Below are 24,123 nucleotides of genomic sequence, written 5' to 3' on the forward strand. Positions count from 1 at the left end.
TGATCTCACCACCCCAGATCCAGAGTCACATGCTCTACCGACTAAGCCAACCTCTCTCATATAACATTTACAAGAGAAGAAAATTGGTTTTTCCCTTAACTATCTGATTAAAATTTGCACCCTACCCATGAGGGTTAGGGTGATTCTTAGTGGCATATTTTGACAGGTTCTTCATTGTTGACTACTATTATCTATCTTCAGGGACTGATAATTCATCTAGGTTTGTAGAAACACAATTTGAAATGGCGGGGAAGTGGAACATGAGTTTGTGACTGCAAAAGACTGATGGTTATGTGAGAAATGACAGTTTCAGAGATTTTGTGAATGCATTTTCTGGGCAGTATGGTATTAAGAGAGTGGGAAAGAAACCGGCCATGTGAAGGTCAAATGCCAAAAGTCTTTAATAGAAATGTTTGCAGGGAAGGCGGTTAAGATGGCAGAGAAGAATGAAGACCCTGTACTTGTCTCATCTCTGAAACACAGCTAGATTAGTACCAAACCAATTTGAACACCTAGGAGATTGTTCTGAGGATTAACACAACAATCTGCATAACTTTAGCCACAGAACTCAGTGGCTACACAGTGTAGAGAGGTGAACTGGGGGAGAGAAAAGCTGCAGAGGCTGGGGAGCTGTTTTTGTGGAGAGAAGACAGAGAAAGAAAGGAGAAGAGTACAGCACATTGGGATCATGCAAGAAAAGCACTCTCCCGAAAGTAGCTGGAGAGAAGGAGAGAACGTGAAAACACTTGCAGGGGACTGAACCAGAAATTTGTTCCCCAAAACCATTGACAGGAGGAAAGGAGAGGGTTTCAATACCACCAGAATTCTATTAACAGTGGAGCACAGAATCTTAAGTTTTGGAGGTCAGTGCCTGGCAGTGCTCTGGTGAGGAAGCAAGGCAAATCCCCAGAAACAGGCAGTGTGGCCTGAAGGGTCCATGTGCCACATGAGGAGAAGCAGTTCTCCTGCTCAGAGTGCATTTGGTAGGGGCCATACGGCCTCCCCACAGGCAAAGGTCCCAGCAGACCCCAGAGAGCAGCCATTTTTGCTGACACTGGAACAAAGATGCCAGGATGAGGTAAAGCCTGGCACCAGCTGCGTGATGTGGTTTGCCATAAACTCTGAACCTGTGCTCCCATGTGATTGTACAGAAGTTTTCTGGGGGAAAATGGCACATGGCCACTGCTCAGTGATACCCTCCCACAGAGAGTCAGTGCAGGTCCAAGCTGCAGGAGTCTCTGAACTGTGGTGTTTTGAAACACAACCCCATCTGAGTGAAAACTCTGGAGAGAGGTGCCACCTGACAGGCAGACAACTTGGACATGGATAAAATAGAAGCAGGGAATGGATGGAGGCCTGAAACAAAGGAGGGGTGTTTGATCCTGAGTCGGTAAGAGCCTGAAGTTTCTGTGCCAGAGACTAGGGAGTTGGGTGAAGCCATCTCTGCCTCTCCCACACACAGGCATGCATGCACCATGGCCACACAACACTGATCCACCCAGTAAGCTATGCAGCACCACCTAGTGGAGCATGGAGCCTTTACACTAAGCCCTGCCCAACTGCACCCTCCAAGCACATCCCCTAGAAGATCGGTACAGGTCATGTCACCTGCTTAGTATACAGACTATAGAAGGCTTCATAGTTTCAGTCGTAGGGGAAACGGGATGTAACTTCATTTGGGTTTCATTCTGTTTGCTGGTTCAATTGTCTTGTTCGTTTTCTTTGCTTCTGTTTTTGCTTAAATATTAGTTTTCTTTTTTCTTCTTTTTTCCTCATTCTTGGATACAGAAAGATAAATATTTTTTTACATTACTTTTTAAATTTTTTACTCTACTTCATTTTCTTTATTTCGTTCTATTTTATTATAAGTTTTTTAATTTTTAATTTTTTTCTTTTTTTCATTTCTTTTCCTTTTTTCTCTATCAAGCTTTTTCAGTAAGCAGACCAAAGCACACCTATGATCTAGCTTCCTTTATTTGATTTTTTTTGTTTTTAATTTTTTAATTTAATTTTTTTTATTAATTTTTTTCTTCCTCTAAAATGGCAAAATGAAGGAATTCACCCCAAAAGAAAGAACAGGAAGAAATGACAGCCAGGGGCTTAACACAGATATAAGCAAGATGTCTGAACTAGAATTTAGAACCACGATAATAAGAATACTAGCTGGAGTTGAAAAAAGCATAGAATCCCTTTCTGTGGAAATAAAAGAAATAAAATCTAGTCAGGATGAAATTAAAAATGCTGTAACCGAGATGCAATCTTAAATGGATGCAACGATGGCAAGAATGGATGAAGCACAGCAAGGAATCAGTGATTTAGAAGATCAGATTTATAGACAATAATGAAGCAGAAAAAAAGGGGGAAACAAAGGCAAAAGATCATGATTATAAGACTTAGAGAACTCAGTGACTTATTAAAAAGGAATAACACTGAATCATAGGTGTCCCAGAAGATGAAGAGAGAGAAAAAGGGGCAGAATCTGGTTTATGTGTGAGCAAATTATAGCAGAAAACTTTCCTAAGCTGGGAAGGACATAGACCTCAAAGTCCAAGAAGTACAGAGAGCTCCCATTAGATTCAACCAAAACTGACCATCACTAAGGTATCTCATAGTCAAATTCACAAACTACACAGACAAGGAAAGAATTGTGAAAGCAGCAAGGGGAAAAAGTCAACCTATAAGGGAAGACAGATCAGGTTTGCAGCAGACCTATCCACAAAAACTTGGCAGGCCAGAAAGGAGTGGCAGGATATATTCAATGTGCTGAATCGGAAAAATATGCAGCCAAGAATTTTTTATCCAGCCAGACTGTCATTCAAAAATAGGAGAGATAAAGAGTTTCCCACAAATAAAAACTAAAGTTCATGACTGCTAAACCAGCCTTGCAAGAAATTTTAATGGGGACTCTTTGAGTGGAGAAAAGACAAAAAACAAAAAAGACCAAAAGCAACAAAGACTATAAAGGACCAGAGAACATCGTCAGAAACCCCAACACTACAGGCAACACAATGGCACTAAATTCATATCTTTCAGTACACACTGTAAATGTCAATGGACTAAACACTCCAATCAAAAGACATAGAGTATCAGAATGGATAAGAAAACAAGACCCATCTATATTCTGCTTACAAGATACTCATTTTAGACCCAAAGACACTGACAGATTGAAAGTAAAGGGGTGGAAAACCATCTATCATGCTAATGGTCATCAAAAGAAAGCTGGAATAGGCATATCTAGGAATAAACCTAACCAAAGAGGTGAAAAATGTATACACTGAAAACTATAGAAAACTTATAAAATAAATTGAAGAAGACACAAAAAAATGGAAAAACATTCCATGCTCCTGGATTGGAAGAACAAATATTGTTAAAATGTCTATACTACCCAAAGCAATCTACATATTCAATGTAATCCTTATCAAAATAACACCATCATTCTTCACAGAGCTAGAACACACAATCCTAAAAATTTGTATGGAACCAGAAAAGACCCCAAATAGCCAAAGCAATCCTGAAAAAGAAAACCAAACAAAACTGTAGTCATCAAGACAGTATGGTACTGGCACAACAACAGACATATACGTCAATGGAACAGAATAGAGAACCCAGAAATGGACCCACAACCATATAGCCAACTAATCTTTGACAAAGCAGGAAAGAATATCCAATGGAAAAAAGACAGTCTCTTCAGCAAATGGTATTAGGAAAACTGGGCAGCGACAAGCAGAAGAATGAACCTGGACCACTTTCTTACACCAAACACAAAAATAAACTCAAAATGGATGAAAGACCTAAACATAAGACAGGAAGCCATCAAAATCCTAGAGGAGAGGGGCGCCTGGGTGGCTCAGTTAATCATCTGACTTGGCTCAGGTCATGATCTCACCATTTGTGGGTTTGAGCCCTGTGTAGGGCTCTATGCTGACAGCTCAGAGCCTGGAGCCTGCTTTGGATTCTATATCTCCCTCAGTGTCTGCTCTCCTTCCCTGCTCACACTCTCTCTCTCAAAAATAAACATTAAAAAAAATTTTTTTTTTAATCCTGAGGAGAAAACATGCAACAACCTCTTTGACCTGGGCCACAGCAACTTCTTACTTGACATGTCTCCAAAAGCAAGGGAAACAAAAGCAAAAATGAACTATTGGGACCTCATTAAGATAAAAACTTCCTGCATAGCAAAGGAAACAAATCAATAAAACTAAAAGGCAACCGACAGAATTGGAGAAGATATTTGCAAATGACATATCAGTTAAAGGATCAGTATCCAAAATCTGTGAAGAACTTATCAAACTCAACATCCAAAAAACTTATCAAACTCAGCATCCAAAAAACATTAATCCAGTGAAGAAATGGTCAAAAGACATGAATAGACACTTCACAGAAGACATCCAGATTGCTAACAGACACATGAAAAGATGCTCAACATCACTCATCATCAAGGAAATACAAATCAAAATCACAATGAGGGGGCGCTATGGTGGCTCAGTTGGTTAAGCATCTGACTTTGGCTCAGGTCATGATCTCCTGGTTCGTGGATTCAAGCCCCGTGTCAGGGTCTGTGCTGACAGCTCAGAGCCTGGCGCCTGCTTTGGAATCTGTGTCTTCCTCTCTCTCTGCCCCTCCCCGCTCATGTGCGCTCTCTCTCTCTCTCTCTCTCTCTCTCTCTCTCTCTCAAAAATAAACAAACGTTTTTAAAAATTAAATAAATAAAGCCACAATGAGATACCACTCACACTTGTCAGAATGGCTAAAATTAACAACTTCAGAAACAACAAATGTTGGCAAGGATGCAGAGAAAGAACCACCCTTTTGCACTGCTGGTGGGAATGCAAACTGATGTAGCCACTCTGGAAAATAGTATGGAGGTTCCTCAAAAAGTTAAAAATAGAACTACCCTATGACCCAGCAATTGCACTACTAGGTGTCTATCCAAAGCATACAAAAATGCTGATTCAAAGGGGCATGTGCACCCCAGTGTTTGTAGCAGCACTATTAACCATAGCCAAAGTATGGAAAGAGCCAAAATGTCCATCAACTGATGAATGGATAAAGAAGTGGTGTATATTTATACACGATGGAATATTACTTGACAATCAAGAAGAATGAAATCTTGCCATTTGCAACAACGTGGGTGGAACTAGATTATATTATGCTAAGAGAAATAAGTCAGAGAAAGACAAATATATGATTTCACTCATGTAATTTAAGAAACAAAACAGATGAACATAAGGGAAGGAAGGCAAAACTATTATGAAAACACAGATAAACTATAAGAGACTCTTAAATACAGAGAACAAACTGAGCATTGCTAGCGCAGTGTTGGGTGGGGGGGAAGGGCTACAGGGGTGAGGGGCATTAAGGAGGATATCACATTGTTGGGATGAGCGCTGGGTGTTATATGTAAGTGATGAATCACTAAATTCTACTCCTAAAATTATTATTATACTATATGTTAACTAATTTGGATTTAAATTTTTAAAAATAATAAATGAATGAATGAATGAAATGTTTGCAACTGTTGCATTTAAGTTTTAGGTCAGTTTTTTATAGAAACATTTTATTTCCTTATAAAGTATTGAGAATCAATTACATGATGTTTTGGTATGGCAAAAGGAAGACAGTGTTTTCTTTTTCTGTTTTAAAATTCTTGATTTTCAAACCCTTAATTTTAGACAAAAAGCTGAGAAGTGGTATGTCACAGTTATACTGAATGCATTTTGAAGGCAATGGATAGATTTTTGATAATGAAGTAATATTGTTTTCATAAGGAGAAATCCAGCTTACTTCATAATTTAGGTAATAAGTATATTGATTTTGGAACCAGAATAAACCCTCAGCCTTTGATCAGTCTGCCACTGATATCTTCTCCAAAAATAGGTTTTAAAAAACAACCACAGGGGCACCTAGGTGGCTTGGCTGGTTAAGTGTCTGACTCTTGACTTCAGCTCAGGACATGATCTCATGGTTCATGTGATCTAGCCCCAGGTCTGGTTCTGCACTGACAACGTGGAGCCTGCTTGAATTCTCTCTTTCTAAATAAATAAACTTAAACATTTTTAAAAACTATAACTACAGAGATTTTTAGAAAATGGTTAGTAAAACCTAATAACCAGCTCAGCTACTGTGAATTAAACCATTTTGATCTTTGAGAAATAGTTTACTTAATGCTAGTGTCTAACTACTATTCTTTAAAACCATTTTCTTGGGGTGCCTGGGTGGCTTAGTCAGTTAAGTGCTTGACACTTGGTTTTGGCTCAGGTCATGATCTCATGATTCGTGAGTTCAAGCCCCACATCAGGCTCCATGCTGATGGTGTGGAGCCTGCTTGGGATTCTCTCTCTCTCCCTCTCTCTCTGCCCCTCCCCTGCTCACTCTCTCATTCTCTCTCAAAATAAATAAATAAATTTTAAAAAATTAAAAATAAACCATTTTCTTTAAAAAGTACATAAGGGGTGCCTGGGTAACTAAGACAGTTAAGCATCCGATTCCTGATATTGGCTCAGGTCATGATCTCTTGGTCATGGGATGAAGCCCCATGTCGGGCCCATGCTGAATCAAAATAAATAAGATTTTTTTGAAAGCAAATAAGAATGAATCAGTTTAAGTGTTGAATGTCAGACAAGTGATACTCTGTTTTACAAGAATTACAAATTGTTTATAATGGACATATATTGATAAAAATGGACATTACAAGAAAGATTTCATAGTAGCTTTAAAAAAAACCTTTTGATAAGAAAAAAGCCATTTTTTAAATAACGCATTGCCTACTTTTATAGGACTGACTGCTGATGCTAGAGTGGTAATAAACAGAGCCCGTGTGGAGTGTCAGAGTCATAAGCTTACAGTTGAGGATCCAGTAACTGTAGAATATATAACTCGCTTCATAGCAACCTTGAAGCAGGTAAGCCAGTATTCCGACAGATTTCTTCAGGCTTTCTTCTTTTGCATCATTATGGTTCCTGTCATGGGAATACTATAAGCACTCCAGTCATTTAATCCATTAAATCTACTAAACTCCTTATTCCTCCTCACATTTACTTCATTTAATCCATTAAATCTACTAAACTCCTTATTCCTTCTCACATTTACTTCATATTCACACTCTTATTCCGGTGGACTGGATTGATTTGATCGTTAGAAACCTCAGTCACTATCAATTCTGGGAATTCTATTAAAATTTAAAAGAGCAATAAATCTCATATTTTAAGAGGATTTCTGTACTTCTCGTGATACAGTAACGAAAACCTTTTTTTTTCTTTTAAGTTTACTAAAGAAATACCCATGATTCTTTCACCTGCAAACCTAAACAAAACTGATCATGTTTGAATTTGACTTCTGAATCCATACATAGATACACAGGTTGACATTACATATAATCATGATGTATATAAGTATTCTCTTACTCTCATTTTATGTGCCCTTTATGTATGCCAGCATAGTCCTTATGCATACTTACCATTCTTACTAACTGTGTAATACTGTTTCCAGTTGCTCACTGGAAATTATTTAGATTGTTTCCAGTTTCTTTCCCTTTCTCATTCCCTTTCTCAATTTAGTACTTTAATAGAATTACTCTATCTTTGTCATAGCTTTTAGTTTTCTTTTTTGAATTATATTGTTAAATTAATTTTCAGTATGAGATTACTAGATTAGAGATTGTAATTGGTTTTAAGACTCTTGTTATATGTAGCTAAATTGCTTGGTAAAAAGATTGAACCAATTTTTATTGTGCAACCAGCAATGCATAAATGTATCCCTGAAGGATCATCAGCCTTGGGTTTCCATTTTTCTTTTATTTCGCAAATAAGTATAACATAGTACTGTAATAGTTGTTTTAATTTGTATTTTATAATTAGTAGTGAGGTTGATTTTTTTCCCACATGTTCATTTGCTATTTTCATTTCTTCTAGTGTAAACTATCTTTCCTTTTGACAGGCACTCTTGGTGGTTAAGAATGCGCCTCCAGGAGCACATTGGGGGTTTGAATCCTGGCTTTGCTACTTTCTAGTTAATGCCGTGAGCACACTATTTAGTCTGTTTTTTTGTAATTTTCTTCTTTATGGAATAAACATTACAATAATACCTAGTTCGTTGAGCTGCATTGTGAATTAAATGATTAACACATCTAAAGCATTTAGAATATTTTCTGGCATGGATTTTGTCATTGTCCATGTAGAGATTTCTTTATAGACTATATATTCTAGATACTAAACTTTTAGACTATATACTTATAAAAAATTACCCTATTTTGTTTTTTTTAAATTCATGTCTCAAGGAAGTCCAACATTTTTATATTTTTCTACTTTATTTTGGCTTGATTTTCTCAGTCGTTAAAAAGGTACCCACTAAAAAACAAGATGTAGAGCATTGTATATACAAGGTTCCCAATTGTGGCTTTAGTTTTTCTTCTAGATATATAAAGGCTATACACAGAACATTTAATATACATTGTAAACCTGTAATAGTGGGGTTGCTACTGGGAAGGGGCCTGGGGCTGTGAGACAAAAGAGATCTTTTATGTACTCCTTTTGTACTTTTAAATTATTTTAAACCTGTGCAAGTACTACTTTTTCATTAAAAAAAAAAAACATGGTTGTTTAAGCAAATAAGAGGGTCTCTCCTCTGAGGTATATTTACAAAACATTTACTTTATACCTCTGTGTGAACTAGGAATATTAAGAAATACAGGAGAATAAAGACACAAACCCTGCTCATTAAGAGTTTATTTATATTTGTAGCACAACTATTTGCATTCAAAATTTGAAGTGGCTAATAAAAATACATAATAATAAAATGAAAAAAAGGTGTGGACTTGAGCTGTCAGGGCTGCCCTGTGCACGACTTCTAGGGGCACCAGTCTCAGAATTAGTGGGAATTCCACTCTCAGGAAGTTCCTGGCAGTAAAGTAAAAAGAAATACAATTGGTTTCCAATGCCCTGTTGTCTGGGAGAGGAAAAAAATGCTTTTTCTTCCAGAGAGATAAAGGTTTCCTTGTTTGGGAACTGAAAGAAATCTCTTAGTTGGGTTTTCTGTAGAGATAACTTAGTATAGAGTGAACAGAATACCCTTGATAATAGTATCAAGTAAAAGTACTGATTATAGTAGTGACAACTGTAGTATCTCTCAGAGTAAACCCCAAGGACTTCCTTCCAAAGCACAGCTCACTAAAATCAGCTTTACTAGGTGGGAACCAAAATGGTGTGACATATACAGTTCTCTGCTATATTAATAAGATTATAGTCTAGTTATGTTACCAAAAAGCATATAAAGCAATGAGAAAATAGTTTTAAGACCATATATAAGCACTCTTAATTGTTTAATTTTACATACTGTATGCATTAATTTCATTAAAATTTCATCATGGATTGAAGTTATTCCAGAAGAAGTCAGAAAGAGGATCTTAAAGAAATACAGAATACTATTAGAATTTCTTAGTTGGTAAGTAATAGTGCTGTTCTTTGTATGGCCTCATAGAAAAAGTAGTTGAAAACCACTTTATTTTTCAGAAATATACACAAAGCAATGGGCGAAGACCTTTTGGCATTTCTGCCTTAATTGTAGGTTTTGATGATGATGGCATCCCAAGATTATATCAGACTGATCCCTCTGGTACTTACCATGCTTGGAAGGTAAGTCATGAATTTGTTAATATAGTTTAGAAGTTAAGTAAATGTATTCACAGTAAAGTTTTATCGTTTTCAGGGACATGACAAAAATTATGTTGCATTAAAATATTTTTCTTAATTTTTTTAAGGTTTATTCATTTCTCAGAGAGAGAGCATGAGTGGGGGAGGGGCAGAGAGAGAGGGAGACACAGAATCTGAAACAGGCTCCAGGCTCTGAGCTGTCCGCACAGAGTCCGACTCTGGGCCTGAACTCACGGACCGCAAGATCATGACCTGAGCCGAAGTCGGACGCTTAACCAGGCGCCCCTTGTTGCATTAAAATACTGATGGTGGTACAAACTTTATGTAACCATTTAGCTAGTCAGCAACTACGGTGGTTTTTGATGGATAGAGAAACACTTTGTTTTATTAATCACAAGGTCTTTTCCTTTTGAAAAGATGTGACAAACCTAAGTATATGTAAATGGCCAAATAAGAGATATATCCAGTTGCTGTTAACACACAATTGAATGAGCATTTAAGCCCCATAGTGAAGTATTTAACGCATCCTTTATTTGAGACTTAGAGTACCCCAAACTATGAATCGGTTTGGGGTACAATTTATATGGCAGTACATTACAATTTTCTCCACATAATTCTTGGAATATAGTTTGTTTTCTGGATAAGTTGTCATTCCTGTTTCAGTACCTAAATACTAACTTTGCTTAATGGTACATTCAAATCTAATACAAAACTCCAGGGCCTAGGGAAACTAGTGACAGTTTCCAGAAATAAATTTTTGTATATTCTCATATATAAATATAGAAGTACCCCATAAAATCTAAATAATTTTTTATATTATTAAAGTTTAAACACCCAAGCTTTAAATAATTTCGTTAGGGCGCCTGGGTGGCTCAGTCAGTTAAGCATCTGATTCTTGATTTTGGCTCAGGTCATGATCTCATGGTTCATGAGATAGATTCCCACATTGGGCTCTGCACTGACAGCAGGGAGCCTGCTTGGGATTCTTTTTCTCCCTCTCTGCCCCTCCCCTACTCACACACACTTGCACGCTCGCTCTCTCTCTCTCTCTCAAATAAGCTTAAAAAATTTTTCATGAAGAGTTTATCTTACTGTTATTAAAAGTCAAATAGGGCACCTGGGTGGCTTAGTCGTTAAGTATCTGACGTCGGCTCAGGTCATGATCTCACAGTTCATGAGTTCAAGTCCCATATCAGGTGAGCTCAAGCCCTGCTTCGGGTAAACATGAGCCCCATTTCAGGTGAGCCTCGCCTTTCTCTCTCTCTCTCTCTCTCTCTCTCTCTCTCTCTCTCTCTCTCTCCCCCCCATCCCCATCCCCTCCCTCTCTCTCTGCCCCTCCTGGGATTCTCTCTCTCTGTTTCTCTGCCCTTTGCTCACTTGTGCACACTCTCTCTCTCTCTAAAAAAAAAAAATAAATTCAAATTAAATATAAAAATAAAAGCCAAATAAATTAATGGGGAAATATTACCTTGGTCTTTATGTTTGTATTAACTAAAGGAGTTTTTTGGGCTAATCACACTCATTCTGTTTTATAAACCAATTAACCAGGCCAGTAAAACAGTGGATTATATTCTTGCCACAAAGATCTGAATATTTGTGTAAACTACACACCTTCTTTTAAATTACCTGGACAAACTAATTGGTAATCAGGAACTGTGAATTTACCTGCTGCAAATACCAGACTTTTTTCTGCCAATTTAAGAAATCTTTTACATGTACTAGATTTCTTATGTTTCCCAAATCTATACTTTCAACAAGTTATTACAGCCTTTCTCAAAATATTTTGAAGTCTGCCATCTTCTGTTTGTATTAATTATTACATCATTACATTTCATTTCAATATCATAACATAATTTCCAAGTTTACATAATTTTTCATTTTAATCTGTTTGCTCCCTAGGGTCATACAGAGAAGCACTTTTATTGCAAAGTCAACTAGTTAGGAAAATTATGAAATTTTTTTTAATTTGGGGGATTTCATTTATCATTAGGTCTGAAACTATGCTTTGCCGTGGTGTCTGAAGAACATGTAATAGAGGTGGAGGGTGTGAACAGGTGTGTGCATACACCTGCACACATGTATACCCCATAACCATTTTACTGATTTCACACATTGTACTTTCTTGTAGGATTTTGGTTGAAATCAAATGCAACTTAAAAAAATGATAACAAAAAAACATTTGGAAACTTTTTCATTTTACGTATTTGGTAAGTGAGACTCAGGAGTCAAGTGATTTTTTTAAAAAGCCACACCACTAGTTAATGACAAAACTGTCATTAGAACTTAGGGTCTTCTGCCTTATTAGTACAGTGTTCCTTCCACTACATCATGCTTAGGCCAAATGATTCTTTATGGGTGTTATATAAATTCTGATATCCAGTCTTGAAAGGTAGAATAAAATCTTCTGGCTTTATTTCTGTTTTGGGGAAACTATATATAGCACTTTAGCCATGAGATCAGGTGGGGTTTTTTTGTTTTTTTCATTTCTATGGTTTGTTTTTTACCAAGTAGCCTGATAAAGTGATACAATGGGCTGTTGAGGACATGGCTGTGGTACCATGTGGAGCCAACATTTTCACAGTGCTAGGATGTAGTTTTTTACAAGGCGCAGAGAGAGGACGCATGAAATGAATTATGGAAATGGGAAGTTAAAAATATAAACTCTGGCCACCTGACCCGTTGCAGAAATGAGAACAGAAATAACTGTTACCAGCACTTTGGTCGGTTTGTTGAGGTTCTTTATCTGGCATGTTAACACAGACTTTTGTTTTTTTTAAGATTATGGTCCATTAGTGATCCTGCCTTAATGGATTATAGAGCCTTGAGTTAACTTTTTTCGCTTTATATGGGAATAATAAGAGAGATCTCCAGAAAATCCCTTGAGTACAAGACATCTCCCTGGTCCCATTGTATAATAGTAACTTTATTTCCCTTGATAATCAGAATAAATCATACCATCCTCACAGTAACCCATTATTTGCCTACTGGTTCAACGGCATGAGGAGTCCAAAATTGCCAAGTGGAAGTCTCAGCTTCTAGTTCAGTGAAATTATTGTTATATCCCCTAGTAGAACATTGCCTCTTCTCCCTCCCCTACCACGCTGCCAACTTGGGAAGTAGGACCTTTAAACTGAAACAACCTGGGGCACCTGGGTGGCTCAGTCAGTTAAGCGGCCGACTTTGGATCAGGTCATGATCTCACACTCGGTAAGTTTGAACCCCGTGTCGGGCTCTGTGCTGACAGCTCGGAGCCTGGAGCCTGTTTCAGATTCTGTGCCTCCTTCTCTCTCTGACCCTCCCCTGTTCATGCTCTGTCTGTCTCTGTCTCAAAAATAAATAAACATTAAAAAAAATTTTTTTTTTAATAAACTGAAACAACCTTAGAAGCAAAAATTTTATTAGTGGGATATCAGGGGTTTAATGAGACATCTATCCCTTGACTCCTAGATTTGTGGCTATGATCCTGTTTCCAGGCACACAAGAGGATCTTGTCGAACATAAACCTGGCTTCAGAAGATGCTGCCCCCCCGCCCCGCCCCACACACACACCCCTGGTGCTATAACTGAGTCTTCAGTTGGCTATTCCCTATTTTTACTAGGCTGGCTTCTTTAGGATTACAGAACATAAGACCAGTGAATCCTATGGGCACAAGTATATTCTCTCAGTTCCTCCTTGGTCAACAGCTGTGTTTTGTAGGATACCATCATGGTGAAGAAAACATTCAGGAAGTTCACAGAAGGTGAGGCATTTGTTACAGGGAAATAAAACTCCTATCCAGAGTAAGTTTCTCTTCCAATAAAGGCATAGAGCTGCCCCTTCCATGACAGAAGAGTCTTAAGAAATCAGTTAGCTGTGTAGTTCTGGCAGTATCCAGATCAGTGGAAACACCCTTTTTGAAATATTTTCCTTCTTCTTTATGTTTTCATATTGCAGAAAATATTATTTTTAACATTTATTTATTTTTGAGACAGAGAGAGACAGAGCATGAACGGGGGAGGGGCAGAGAGAGAGGGAGACACAGAATCGGAAACAGGCTCCAGGCTCTGAGCCATCAGCCCAGAGCCCGACGCGGGGCTCGAACTCACAGACCGCGAGATCGTGACCTGGCTGAAGTCGGACGCTTAACCGACTGCGCCACCCAGGCGCCCAAAAATATTATTTTTACTTGGAGTAATGGGTTCTGGGGTTTGGCACATTACATTAAATTATATTAATCAGAAATCCTCCTGCAACCACATAGAATACTAGAATGGTCATTAACATGTTTTTAATGCATAGCTGAACTTACAAAAAGGACAAAATCCTAAGGGGCCAGAAATAAAGAAGAAATTGAGTACCAGAGCAATAATCCTGTGAGTTGAAGATACCTCTGTGCCAGGGATATTGTAGTGTAGGATTCCCAAAGATAATTCACTATCAAAAGTTACAAAGTAAAATATATAAAGAGTCCATCATTTAACAAATATTCCCTCTAGGGGTTCCTGAGGGGCTCAATTGGTTAAGTGTCTGACTGTTGATTTGGGCTCATAGTATGATCTCACAGTTCATGAGATCAAGCCCCACATTGGGCTCTACATTAACAGTGCAGAACCTGCTTAGGATTGTCTCTCTCCCTCTCTCTCTGCCCCTCCATCACTCACATGCATGCTCACACTCTCTCAAAAAAAAAAAAAAAACCTTAAAAAATATTCCATCTATAAATATTTGAATTGCATATCAAATATTGTTCTAGGTTCTGGGGATACCAAGATAACAAAAATATGTACTGATGGTATACATGTAACATAAATCCTTGGGGGAAAAAGAACAGGTTGGGAGGAGAGAATGTGATTGGTAGGTAAGGTAGTCAGGGAAAGCACCTTTGAAAAAGCGATATGTGAACAGAGGCCTGAAGAAAGTAAAGGAGCGAGCCAGGTAGTTATTTCTGTGGTATTCCAAACAGGAACCAATAAGGCAGCAGTATGTTCCATATCTGTGAGACATCAAGCTGTATGCAGAGCATATGACTGTGCTGTGGTAACTGCAGAAAGATAGTGATGAAGGATGAAGTAAGAAGCAGGAGGGGACTGATCTTACAGGGTCAAAAAGGCCATTGTAGGACTTGCATATTAAATAGGGCGATGTAGAGAGCCATTTGATTTTTTTGCATAATAGAATAACATGATCTGACTTTTATATTTTTAAAGTATCTGTGTGGCTGCTGTATTGAAATAGACTGTATAGTAAGGTCGAAGCAGGCAAACCAGTTAGAAGGCTATGTCCAATAATAATCTAGGTTAGGGGCAGTGGACCAGTGGAAGATGGGGAAGGAGCCAGCATAGTCTGTAAAGGAAGAGTACCCAGAGAGTGGCATCCTGGGTCACAAGTGAAAACACCATTCCAAGAAGAGTTGATCAGCTGAGTCAGTGCCACTGAGATGAAAAGTGAAATGATTGGATTTGGCAATGGGCAGGTCATTGGTGACCTTGACAGGAACTTCTCATAGTGACGATAGACTAATTAGAGTGGACTTAAAAGGGAGAAAGTTCCAAGAGTCATCAAGCTTTCATACATTCCGTATGAGACCACACAAAGGATAACATTGTTCTATTACTCATCAGCTAAGAAATTCTAATAGTAAATAAAGTATTGCTGCCAAAATGACCTTGTTTATCGATTTTTATTCTGTATATCTTTAAGATATACCAAGATACATCTGCAAGGTATTGTTTTGGCTCTTAACAACAGGGATGTGATGATTCTTAACATATAAGGGTTTATTTTTCTCATATACTTAGAAGTTTGAGGATAGATGGTCACTGGTATTTGTCTCTTTTATTATCATAGTCTTTGCCCATGCTCTCAAAGTGGCTGCTAGATCTCCAGCCAACCTGTCTGCATTCCAGGTACCAAAGGTTTCTAGAAATTCCACCCATTTATTTCCACTTATCTATTCCTACTGGTAGCTGGGGCTAGGAAATCATACTTTTCAGCAGGCACATTGCCTAGAGTTCTGTCACAAAGGAAGAATGAATATTGGTGTTGGCTGCTAATGATCTTTGCTATAGCAATCATCATTAATCATTACAGGCAGGAAAAAATACTGCAAGACTATCAGAGTCTTCTGAAGTGGGCTGGAGGAGGGGTGGGTGATGGGTTGGGAGAAAGGGTGGGGACTTGAGCATGGCAAGAAGATCTTAAGAAACCAGTCAAGTAGATAAGAATTAAAGAATTTTTATATTAGCAATTAGGAGAATTGGACAGGAAAGTCACCAGGAATTTATAAGGTGACCTTTAAGGGCTCAGTGAGATTTTTTGGATAAACCACTACCTTATGTTCTTCCTCTCATAGCAACACCTAGTTACTCCCCCAAAACTAGTAGCTAATAATACTCCAAAGTCATACCAGTCTTTACCTTTGATCTTAGTGAAATTTCAAAGCCACAAGATTCAATTTAAAATTTCTAACTATTTATTTTAGTCCTCTGAAATATAAAGACATAGAAAAAGTTCTGTGAAATAAAAATAATCTTCTGCTAACAGGAACAATACACTGTCAGGCAGTACAAAAGGTAGGCTTTCATGCTCACTTCCTAAAATCTCTTTTGAGATCTCTTTCTTATAATCAAAACTAACCATAACCACTTAGAACTAAGACTTTCCCTCATTCACTGCCAGGATCCTTCATTGAAAGGATGGACTTTTCTGCTGGTTCCTCTCACTCTCTAAAATCATCAAAGCAAAGGGCCAGGTGGCAGCACAGTGTATAAAGTTCAGAGCTTGGACTGTCACTTCAAACTACTTGGTTTCAAAGCTCAGCTCTTCTACTTACCCGGTCTTCCGAGATCTTGGGTAAAATTACTTAAGGCACTGGTTCACAAATCGGGGTGATTGTGTACCCACTGAGAGACATTTGGCAATATCTAGAGACCTGTTTGGTTGTCACAACTAGGGTGGGGGATGCTACTGGCACCTAGTGGGTAGAGGCTGCTACACATCCTACAATGCACAGGGCAGCGCCCGAGCAAAGAATTATCCAGCTCAAAATGTCAATAGTGCTGAGGATGAGAAAGCTCGTTTTGACATTTCCAACCTCCCATTTCTTCATTTGTGAATTGGGCTTAGTAATTATTTAATTGTTTTTGTGATGGTTGAATGAGATAATCCATGCAAAATGCTCAGCATAGTGCCTGGCACGTAAGTGCTCTGTTAATATGAACTACTGTTACCATCCTCATTATCATCACTAATACTCGTCTAGATATTTATTTTTTTTATAATTTTTTTTTTTTACCGTTTATTTATTTTTGAGACAGAGAGAGACAGAGAATGAATGGGGGAGGGTCAGAGAGAGAGGGAGACACAGAATCCGAAACAGGCTCCAGGCTCTGAGCTGTCAGCCCAGAGCCCGACGCGGGGCTCAAACTCACGGACCGCGAGATCATGACCTGAGCCAAAGTCGGACGCTTAACTGACTGAGCCACCCAGGCGCCCCTCGTCTAGATATTTAGACTGAACTAAATATATTACGCGTGGCCATGCAGCCAGGGCAATCGTTCACCTCTTTCCTTCATCTGAAGAAAATTTCGAAGGAACAAAGAAAAATGGGGAATGGAACAGAAGAATCTTCTCTCATTTACAGAATCAAAGGTAATGAATCAGTAATTAGGTGACCATTCTATTCTAAGAAAATGGTACGCACAATCCTATTCATATAAAGTTTCTTCTTCATGCCAATGTCCTTTTTTCCTTTTTTCTTTCTTCCTTTTGTACTGTATTACAAAGTTATATACCTCCTTTCCTCTCTACCTCTTTTGGAATTTCAACTGTTTCAATCTTTTCTGGTTATCAAGGAGTTGGAAGCCACTAAAGTAGTAGAAAGCATTGACCAGGAGAAGACAGTGGTATGTTTGAAGATAAGTCATACCACCATTACAGATTATTCATGTAGTAACAAAATGAGCTGCTGAAATGTTAGCTAATTTTTCAAAACTACAATTTTCACGTAGTAATTACACTAAGAAATGTGGTAGTAAACTCTACACTTCACTGAGTAACCATAAATTCATTCATACTGTAATGATATTAATAATTATCTTATTTTTCAAGGCAAATGCAATAGGCCGAAGTGCTAAAACTGTCCGAGAATTTCTAGAAAAGAATTACACAGAAGATGCTATAGCAAACGACAATGAAGCTATCAAATTAGCAATAAGAGCTTTGCTAGAAGTAAGTGATCTAATAAAGCATATTCAGGAAAACATGTTTTTTTCCCTTATCTATTTGCTTCAAAAAGTAAAATTTGCTGAAGTAATTCTACTATTGTGCTTATTCTACATTAGGTTGTCCAGTCTGGTGGAAAAAACATTGAACTTGCTATAATAAGAAGAAACCAGACTTTGAAGGTAAGTCATTAACCAAAGAGGAAAAAAAATATGTAGTATAAAGTAATTTGACAACAGTTGAATCTTGTCAAAATGTTGACGCCTGTGAATCTTCATTAAATGCCTGAAAACTCCATTAGCATCCACTGGCAACATGATGACTTCTGTTTTGTTTCTGTAGCCTAATGTTCACTAATTCGCATGTGCTTATTGTGAGCACTTACCTTTGCAAAGACTTAGAGGTGCTGAGATCTGTATGTAGTCCTACCCCATTTAGTATGTATTCTTCTAGGCAGGAACCCCTACTGAGCCAGTCATATATGGGGTTGGTATAGAACATTGCCTATGGATATTTATTCCCAGCACCATAAACAAGCACACCTTGGAGATGCTGAGGATTCAGTTCTAACCACTGCCATAAAGCCAGTATTGCAGGGCCACCTGGTTGGCTCAGTTGGTTGAGCATCTGACTGTTGATTTCAGCTCAGGTGGTGATGTCACAGTTGTGAGACTGAGCCTCGAGTCAGGCTCTGTGCCATGGACGTGGAGTCTGCTTGAGATTTTCTCTCTCCCTCGACCCTCCCCGACTCTTGCACGTACACACACATTCTCTAAAAAAAAAGAGAGAGAGAGAAAGAAAGAAAAAAAAAAAGCCAATATTGCCACAAAACAAGTCAAATGAATTTTTTGGTTTCCCAATGCATTTAAAAGTTATATTTACACTATAGTCTCTTTAAGTGTGCATTTTGTCTAAAAAAACAAAAACAATGTACCTAATTAAAAAATACAATGCTGCGGTGCCTGGGTGGCTCAGTTGGTTGAGCATCAGACTTCGGCTCAGGTCATGATCTCGCAGTTCATGAGTTCAAGCCCTGCATTGGGCTTGCTGCTGTCAGCATGGAGCCCACTTCAGATCGTCTGTTCCCTGCCTCCTGCCCCTCCCGTGCATGCTCTCTCTTTCAAAAATTGAATGTTAAAAAATTACAGTGCTAAAAAATGCGAGCCAATATTTGAGCTTTCAGTGAGTCATAATTTCTGATTACAGATCACCATAACAAATATAATAGTAATGAAAAAATTTGAAACCTGAGAATTACCAAAATGTGACTCAGACACAAAGTGAGCAAATACTGTTGGAGAAGTGGTGCCAATAAACTTGCTTGATGGAGGGTTGCCACACACCTTCAATTTGTAAAAAATGCAGGGGTGTCTGGCTGGCTTGGTTGGTTGAGCATGTGACTCTTGATCTTGGGGTTGTGAATTTAAGCCCCACGTTGGATGTAGAGCTTACTTAAAAGAAATTAAAACCCCAACAATTTATTAAAAATGTAGTATTTGCGGGGCGCCTGGGTGGCGCAGTCGGTTAAGCGTCCGACTTCGGCCAGGTCACGATCTCGTGGTCCGTGAGTTCGAGCCCTGCGTCGGGCTCTGGGCTGATGGCTCAGAGCCTGGAGCCTGTTTCGGATTCTGTGTCTCCCTCTCTCTCTGCCCCTCCCCCGTTCATGCTCTGTCTCTCTCTGTCCCAAAAATAAATAAAAAACGTTGAAAAAAAAATTTTTTTTAAATGTAGTATTTGCGATGCACAATAAAACAAGGTATTCTGTAGAAAGCAGTTATTCTTCCCGTCTTTTTAGATCTTCTGAAAATCAAGATATGCTTCCACCTAGTGTCATTCAGCTACCGTTAGTATAGCTGTTGGCCCTCCAGGCTTCTAACGTAATATTATCCTTCATTATGTCAGAAACCCTCTACTCCTCTTAATTGTCTACTGGTTTTTATCTATTGTCTCTCCTTTTCAGTTAGAAGTGCCTTGAGCCTCTGTGAGACATAAATTTTAATACCTGGTGTGACAACCTTTCCGTATTTCTTTGAGGCAAGTCTGTACCTTTTGTTAACCATTATAGTTTAAAACTGCGGAGGCACAAAATAAATTGTCCAGAGTATTGTGATGGAGGACTCACTGGCTAAAGAACATTTGAAATTCGGTTCACCACTGTTCCTTAGGTAGAACTGTACACGGTACAGTTTGCCAGCTCTGTAGCCGAGAGTGTAAAAAGCACGTCAAGCATGGGAAACCATATGAAAAGTATACTAAGAAGGATTATTTTACATATACTTTCTGTTTTGAAGGAAGTATTTCAAGGGGATACAGTATTAAAGTCAGCATTGGGTGGAGCAGTGGGCCTTTTGTTTTTTGAGTTGTGTTGTTGTCGTTTGTTCCGACACAACATTCGCACCTCGTACCGGTCGTCAGCCAGAAGATGGGGAGGTGAGGATACGGCAGCGGCAAAGCTTCAATGACTAAGAGAAATGGGGAAATGGGTGGAGGTCCTGCCTCTGCACGGCCCCCAAAAATAACCACGGTACTGAGATGGAGTGTAGAGATGGGAACCGGGCCATGTTGTCATCCCTGCTGTCGAGGGTCTCAGGATGGATGCACCAACAGCACAAGGACACAAAAGCACTGAGGCCAGACTCGCCTCTCCAGCTCCATCACGTACATGTCTGCCCACACGGATAGACACACCCAGGCGTGCATATATTTTTACTTAGGAGTGCCAGGATGGTGCACTGGCCGCAAAGTTACACCGCCTCTCCACACGCTGTTTCACGATACGCTGTGTAACACACAGGGCATGTGCTTTGGAATTGGATAGACCTGGGTTTAAGTTTAGAGTTACAGAGACCTAAGTTCCAGCACACTGATATATTTAGTAGTGTGACCTTGAGCGAGTTGTTCCCCTCTTTACTTTTCAATACAATAAAATTGATTTGTATAAAATAAAAGCTGTTTTTGCTTTACACTGTAGTGAGGGAGCTGTAAACACAGCAGTGTAAGTCACCTTCTCCCTGCCACTTTGGCTATTCTCGTGGCTGGTAAAACAGGCCAACCCTATTAGAGAGTCAGACAGTGGAGTGGAGAGGAGCGGGGAGTTCGGCAATGAGTTACTTGCCCATAAACAGAATGAGTCTGCATTTAAATGTTTTCAGAGTTATAGTCATATATATGATATGTAATGCAATATAACATTCTGCCCTCCTTTCTTTTTTAACACAATGATAGTGGAAATGTCATGGAGTTAAGTTTTGTCCATATTTGTTATAAATGTATTGCTTACATACATATTATATATTTGAAGATATAAAGTTAAAGTTTAAATAGAAAATATAAATACCCATTTCAGGTGAGCACAAGCCCCATTTTGGGTGAGCTTGAGCTCCACTTTGGTTGACCATGAGCCCTGTTGCGGGTTAAAAAAAAAACAACAAAAAACACAGGCTCCATTTCAGGTGATCCCTGCCTCTCTCTCCCTCTCTGTCTCTCTCCCTTTCTGTCTCCCTCTCTCTCTGCCTCTCTCCCTCTCTCTTGCATCTCTCTCTGTCCCTCACTCACTTGCACTGTCTGTCTCAGAAAGAAAGAAAGAAAGAAAGAAAGAAAGAAAGAAAGAAAGAAAGAAGAAACAGAAACAGAAAGAAAGAGTAAATATAAATGTATAGGGGCACCTGCTGGGTGGGTCAAGTCGTTAAGCATCTGACCCTTGATTTTGGCTCAGGTTATGATCTCATGGTTTGTGAGTTCGAGCCCCATATCAGGCTCTGCCTAACAGTTTGGAGCCTGCTTGAGATTCTCTTTCTCTCTCTCTGCACCTCCTTCTCTCTGTCTTTCTCTCTGTCTCTCAAAAAGAAATAAATAAACACTTCAAAAAATAAGATATAAATGTATAAAATATAATTTATATTGGAAATATTTAGAAATTACTGGTGTAATTGAAATTTGCTTTTAAATTTATTTTCTTTTCAGATGTTTAGTGCCAAAGAAATTGAATTACAAGTAGCTGAAATAGAAAAGGAAAAGGAAGAAGCAGAGAAGAAAAAATCCAAGAAGACTACCTAATTCTTAGGATGAACATTAGGAGCCTTTAATGTTTTGTTTTACTCCTTGGAATTACTTAGTGAAGTTTTAAAGGAAATAAGTTGGTTTGCAGCATTCCATTGAATAGTTATATGCTGTTTTGAGAATGCCACATCTGTGGCTGTCTTCAGACTGTTACATAGACAGACTTACCTTAGTATGAAGATATTCTTTGAAAAGAAATTTCGGTAATTGTTGAAAGCAGTCATAATTCCATATAAGCCTGAGCCTTATTTATGCAAACCTAAGAAAAAACTTTAATTTTTAAGAATTAATAATTTGTTGATGTTTGAGTATTGACTATCAGGTAAAGAGATAGCTATTTCAAAATAAACTGAATACTGAGTCATACTTCACGAATGATAAAAACATCTTTGTGTTGGTAAATTGCCAAAATTTTGTCAGAGCCTTCTTCATTTTTAAACATTTTATCATATTTATTTTACCTTTGTCATTTTATAAATTGCAGTACATTATTTTTTTCCACAGAACAAGTATTAAAGGCCTAATCTAGATAGGCAGTTAAAGTGTGGTAGGAGCTTATAAGAGCATCTGAATGAGGTACTATATATAGGAAAACAAGGAGAGAAATGGATACATATAAAATTCTTAGTTTCAGTTTTTATTTTATCTTAGTGTCCAGTATGTTAGGTTTGTTACATGTTCCATCAGCCATCTGAGTGCTTACTATGTGCTTGGTCTTGAGCTAGGCTTATTAGGAGTAATAAAAAAATATAAAAAGTGATCCCTGTCCACAGAGGGCCCACAAAAAAAATGTGCTTAATTCCTGTATGAGGTTGTATTTTTGAAGACAAAGGATATTAATAGGCATAAAAACAATAGCCTATATATCTTACTATTTTAGAGCTTTGTCTTCTCTCTCTCTCTCTCTCTCTCTCTCTCTCTGTCTGTCTCTCTCTCTTAATTTTAGAGAGCATGTGAGCAGGGGAGAGGGTAAGGAGTAGGAAGACAGAGAATCTCCAGCAGGCTCCATTCTCAGCGCAGAACCCAACACAGGGCTGGGATCATAACTTAAGATGATGACCTGAGCCAAACCAAGTGTCAGACACTTAACTGACTGAGCCACCCAGGTACCCCCTTTTTCTTCTTTTTAATGTTCTTTTTGAAAACAGAGAGGAGAGAGGTTGAGTTTTTGCAGAGGAATGAAAAGCTCAGAATAGATGTTAACAGAAAAGAATCCATTTGGGGGAACAACTGCCATAAGACGATCTAAGCCATTGGTGGTTGTAGTGCTCTGAAGCAAGGGAAAAAGAAAGAGCAGAGTCAGAATTTTCAGAGATATAGGCGTACTTGGGTGGCTCGGTTAGTTAGGCATCTGACTCTTGATCTCAGCTTAGGTCTTGATCTTGAGTTCAAGCCCTATGGGTGTGGAGCCTACTTTAAAAAAATATATACATAAGAGATACAAAGACACTGGGGCATCTGGGTAGCTCGGTTGGTTAAGCATCCAACTCTTGATTTTGGCTCAGGTGACAATCCCAGGGTCGTGGGATCAAGCCCTGTGTCAGGCTCTGCGCTGAAAGTGGAGCCTGCTTAAATAAATAAAACAAAATTTAGATTTTTTTTTAAAAAAGGGAGCAAGAGATAAAGACCTTAACAAGGCTACCTCACTGATATTCATCTTGGGCCAAATTCCTGTGGCCTGCTGCTGATGCATTTCACTTCCTCAGAAGCACTGCAGGGCATTTTCTAAGGTAGAATGTACAATTTGTATTCTACTCTACTTCAGGCCATTCTTATTCTACTCTGACTTATGTCACTCTGACTGCCTTTCTGGTTTCATAGGAACCATGGAATTTTGCAGCTTCCTCTATCTGTCCTCTGTTTTGTTTTGGATACTATGATTCTTTGCTTTGAGTCATACTGTATACCTTTCTTCTTTAGAACTTAGAATCAAAGATAAGTATTTGTTCCCTGTCACTTCTGGCCCCTCTTAGCTTTCCAGAAGCAAAGATGCTTCCCAAGTGGAAGGCCTGCTAAATACAATATTAGCCTTTTGGAAAAAGAACCTCACCACTTTGAAAATCAGTGATCAGCTCTCTCTGGAGGTATCTCAACACACATGCACACCTAACATACAACGTAAAGGGCAGGATGTTCACATTACCCTGCTGTACTGCAATGAGCCCATTATGAATTCTTAATACTCTTGATACATTATTTGATAATAAACATTTG

The 24,123-nt window shown here is 38.5% G+C and overlaps 1 protein-coding gene across 3 annotated transcripts in view; it reads left to right on the plus strand.

The window, feature by feature from the left end:
* Positions 1–22,258, plus strand: part of PSMA8 (proteasome 20S subunit alpha 8) — a 49,837-nt gene extending 27,579 nt beyond the window's left edge. The window contains exons 3-7 of one of the 3 annotated variants that reach the window (XM_047826536.1): positions 6,777–6,901; positions 9,507–9,629; positions 17,737–17,856; positions 17,970–18,032; positions 21,814–22,258. In XM_047826536.1, the coding sequence (XP_047682492.1) occupies positions 6,777–6,901; positions 9,507–9,629; positions 17,737–17,856; positions 17,970–18,032; positions 21,814–21,906 (524 nt within the window). In that variant the 3' untranslated portion in view covers positions 21,907–22,258. Of the gene's footprint in view, positions 1–6,776; positions 6,902–9,506; positions 9,630–17,736; positions 17,857–17,969; positions 18,033–19,810; positions 19,875–21,813 lie in introns of those variants that run through there. The other 2 variants (XM_047826538.1, XM_047826537.1) reach the window with 2 other exon arrangements.
* Positions 22,259–24,123: the final 1,865 nt, after the last annotated feature.

The sequence above is a fragment of the Prionailurus viverrinus genome, chromosome D3, assembly GCF_022837055.1.
Source record: "Prionailurus viverrinus isolate Anna chromosome D3, UM_Priviv_1.0, whole genome shotgun sequence".
Taxonomy (NCBI): Eukaryota; Metazoa; Chordata; class Mammalia; order Carnivora; family Felidae; genus Prionailurus; species Prionailurus viverrinus.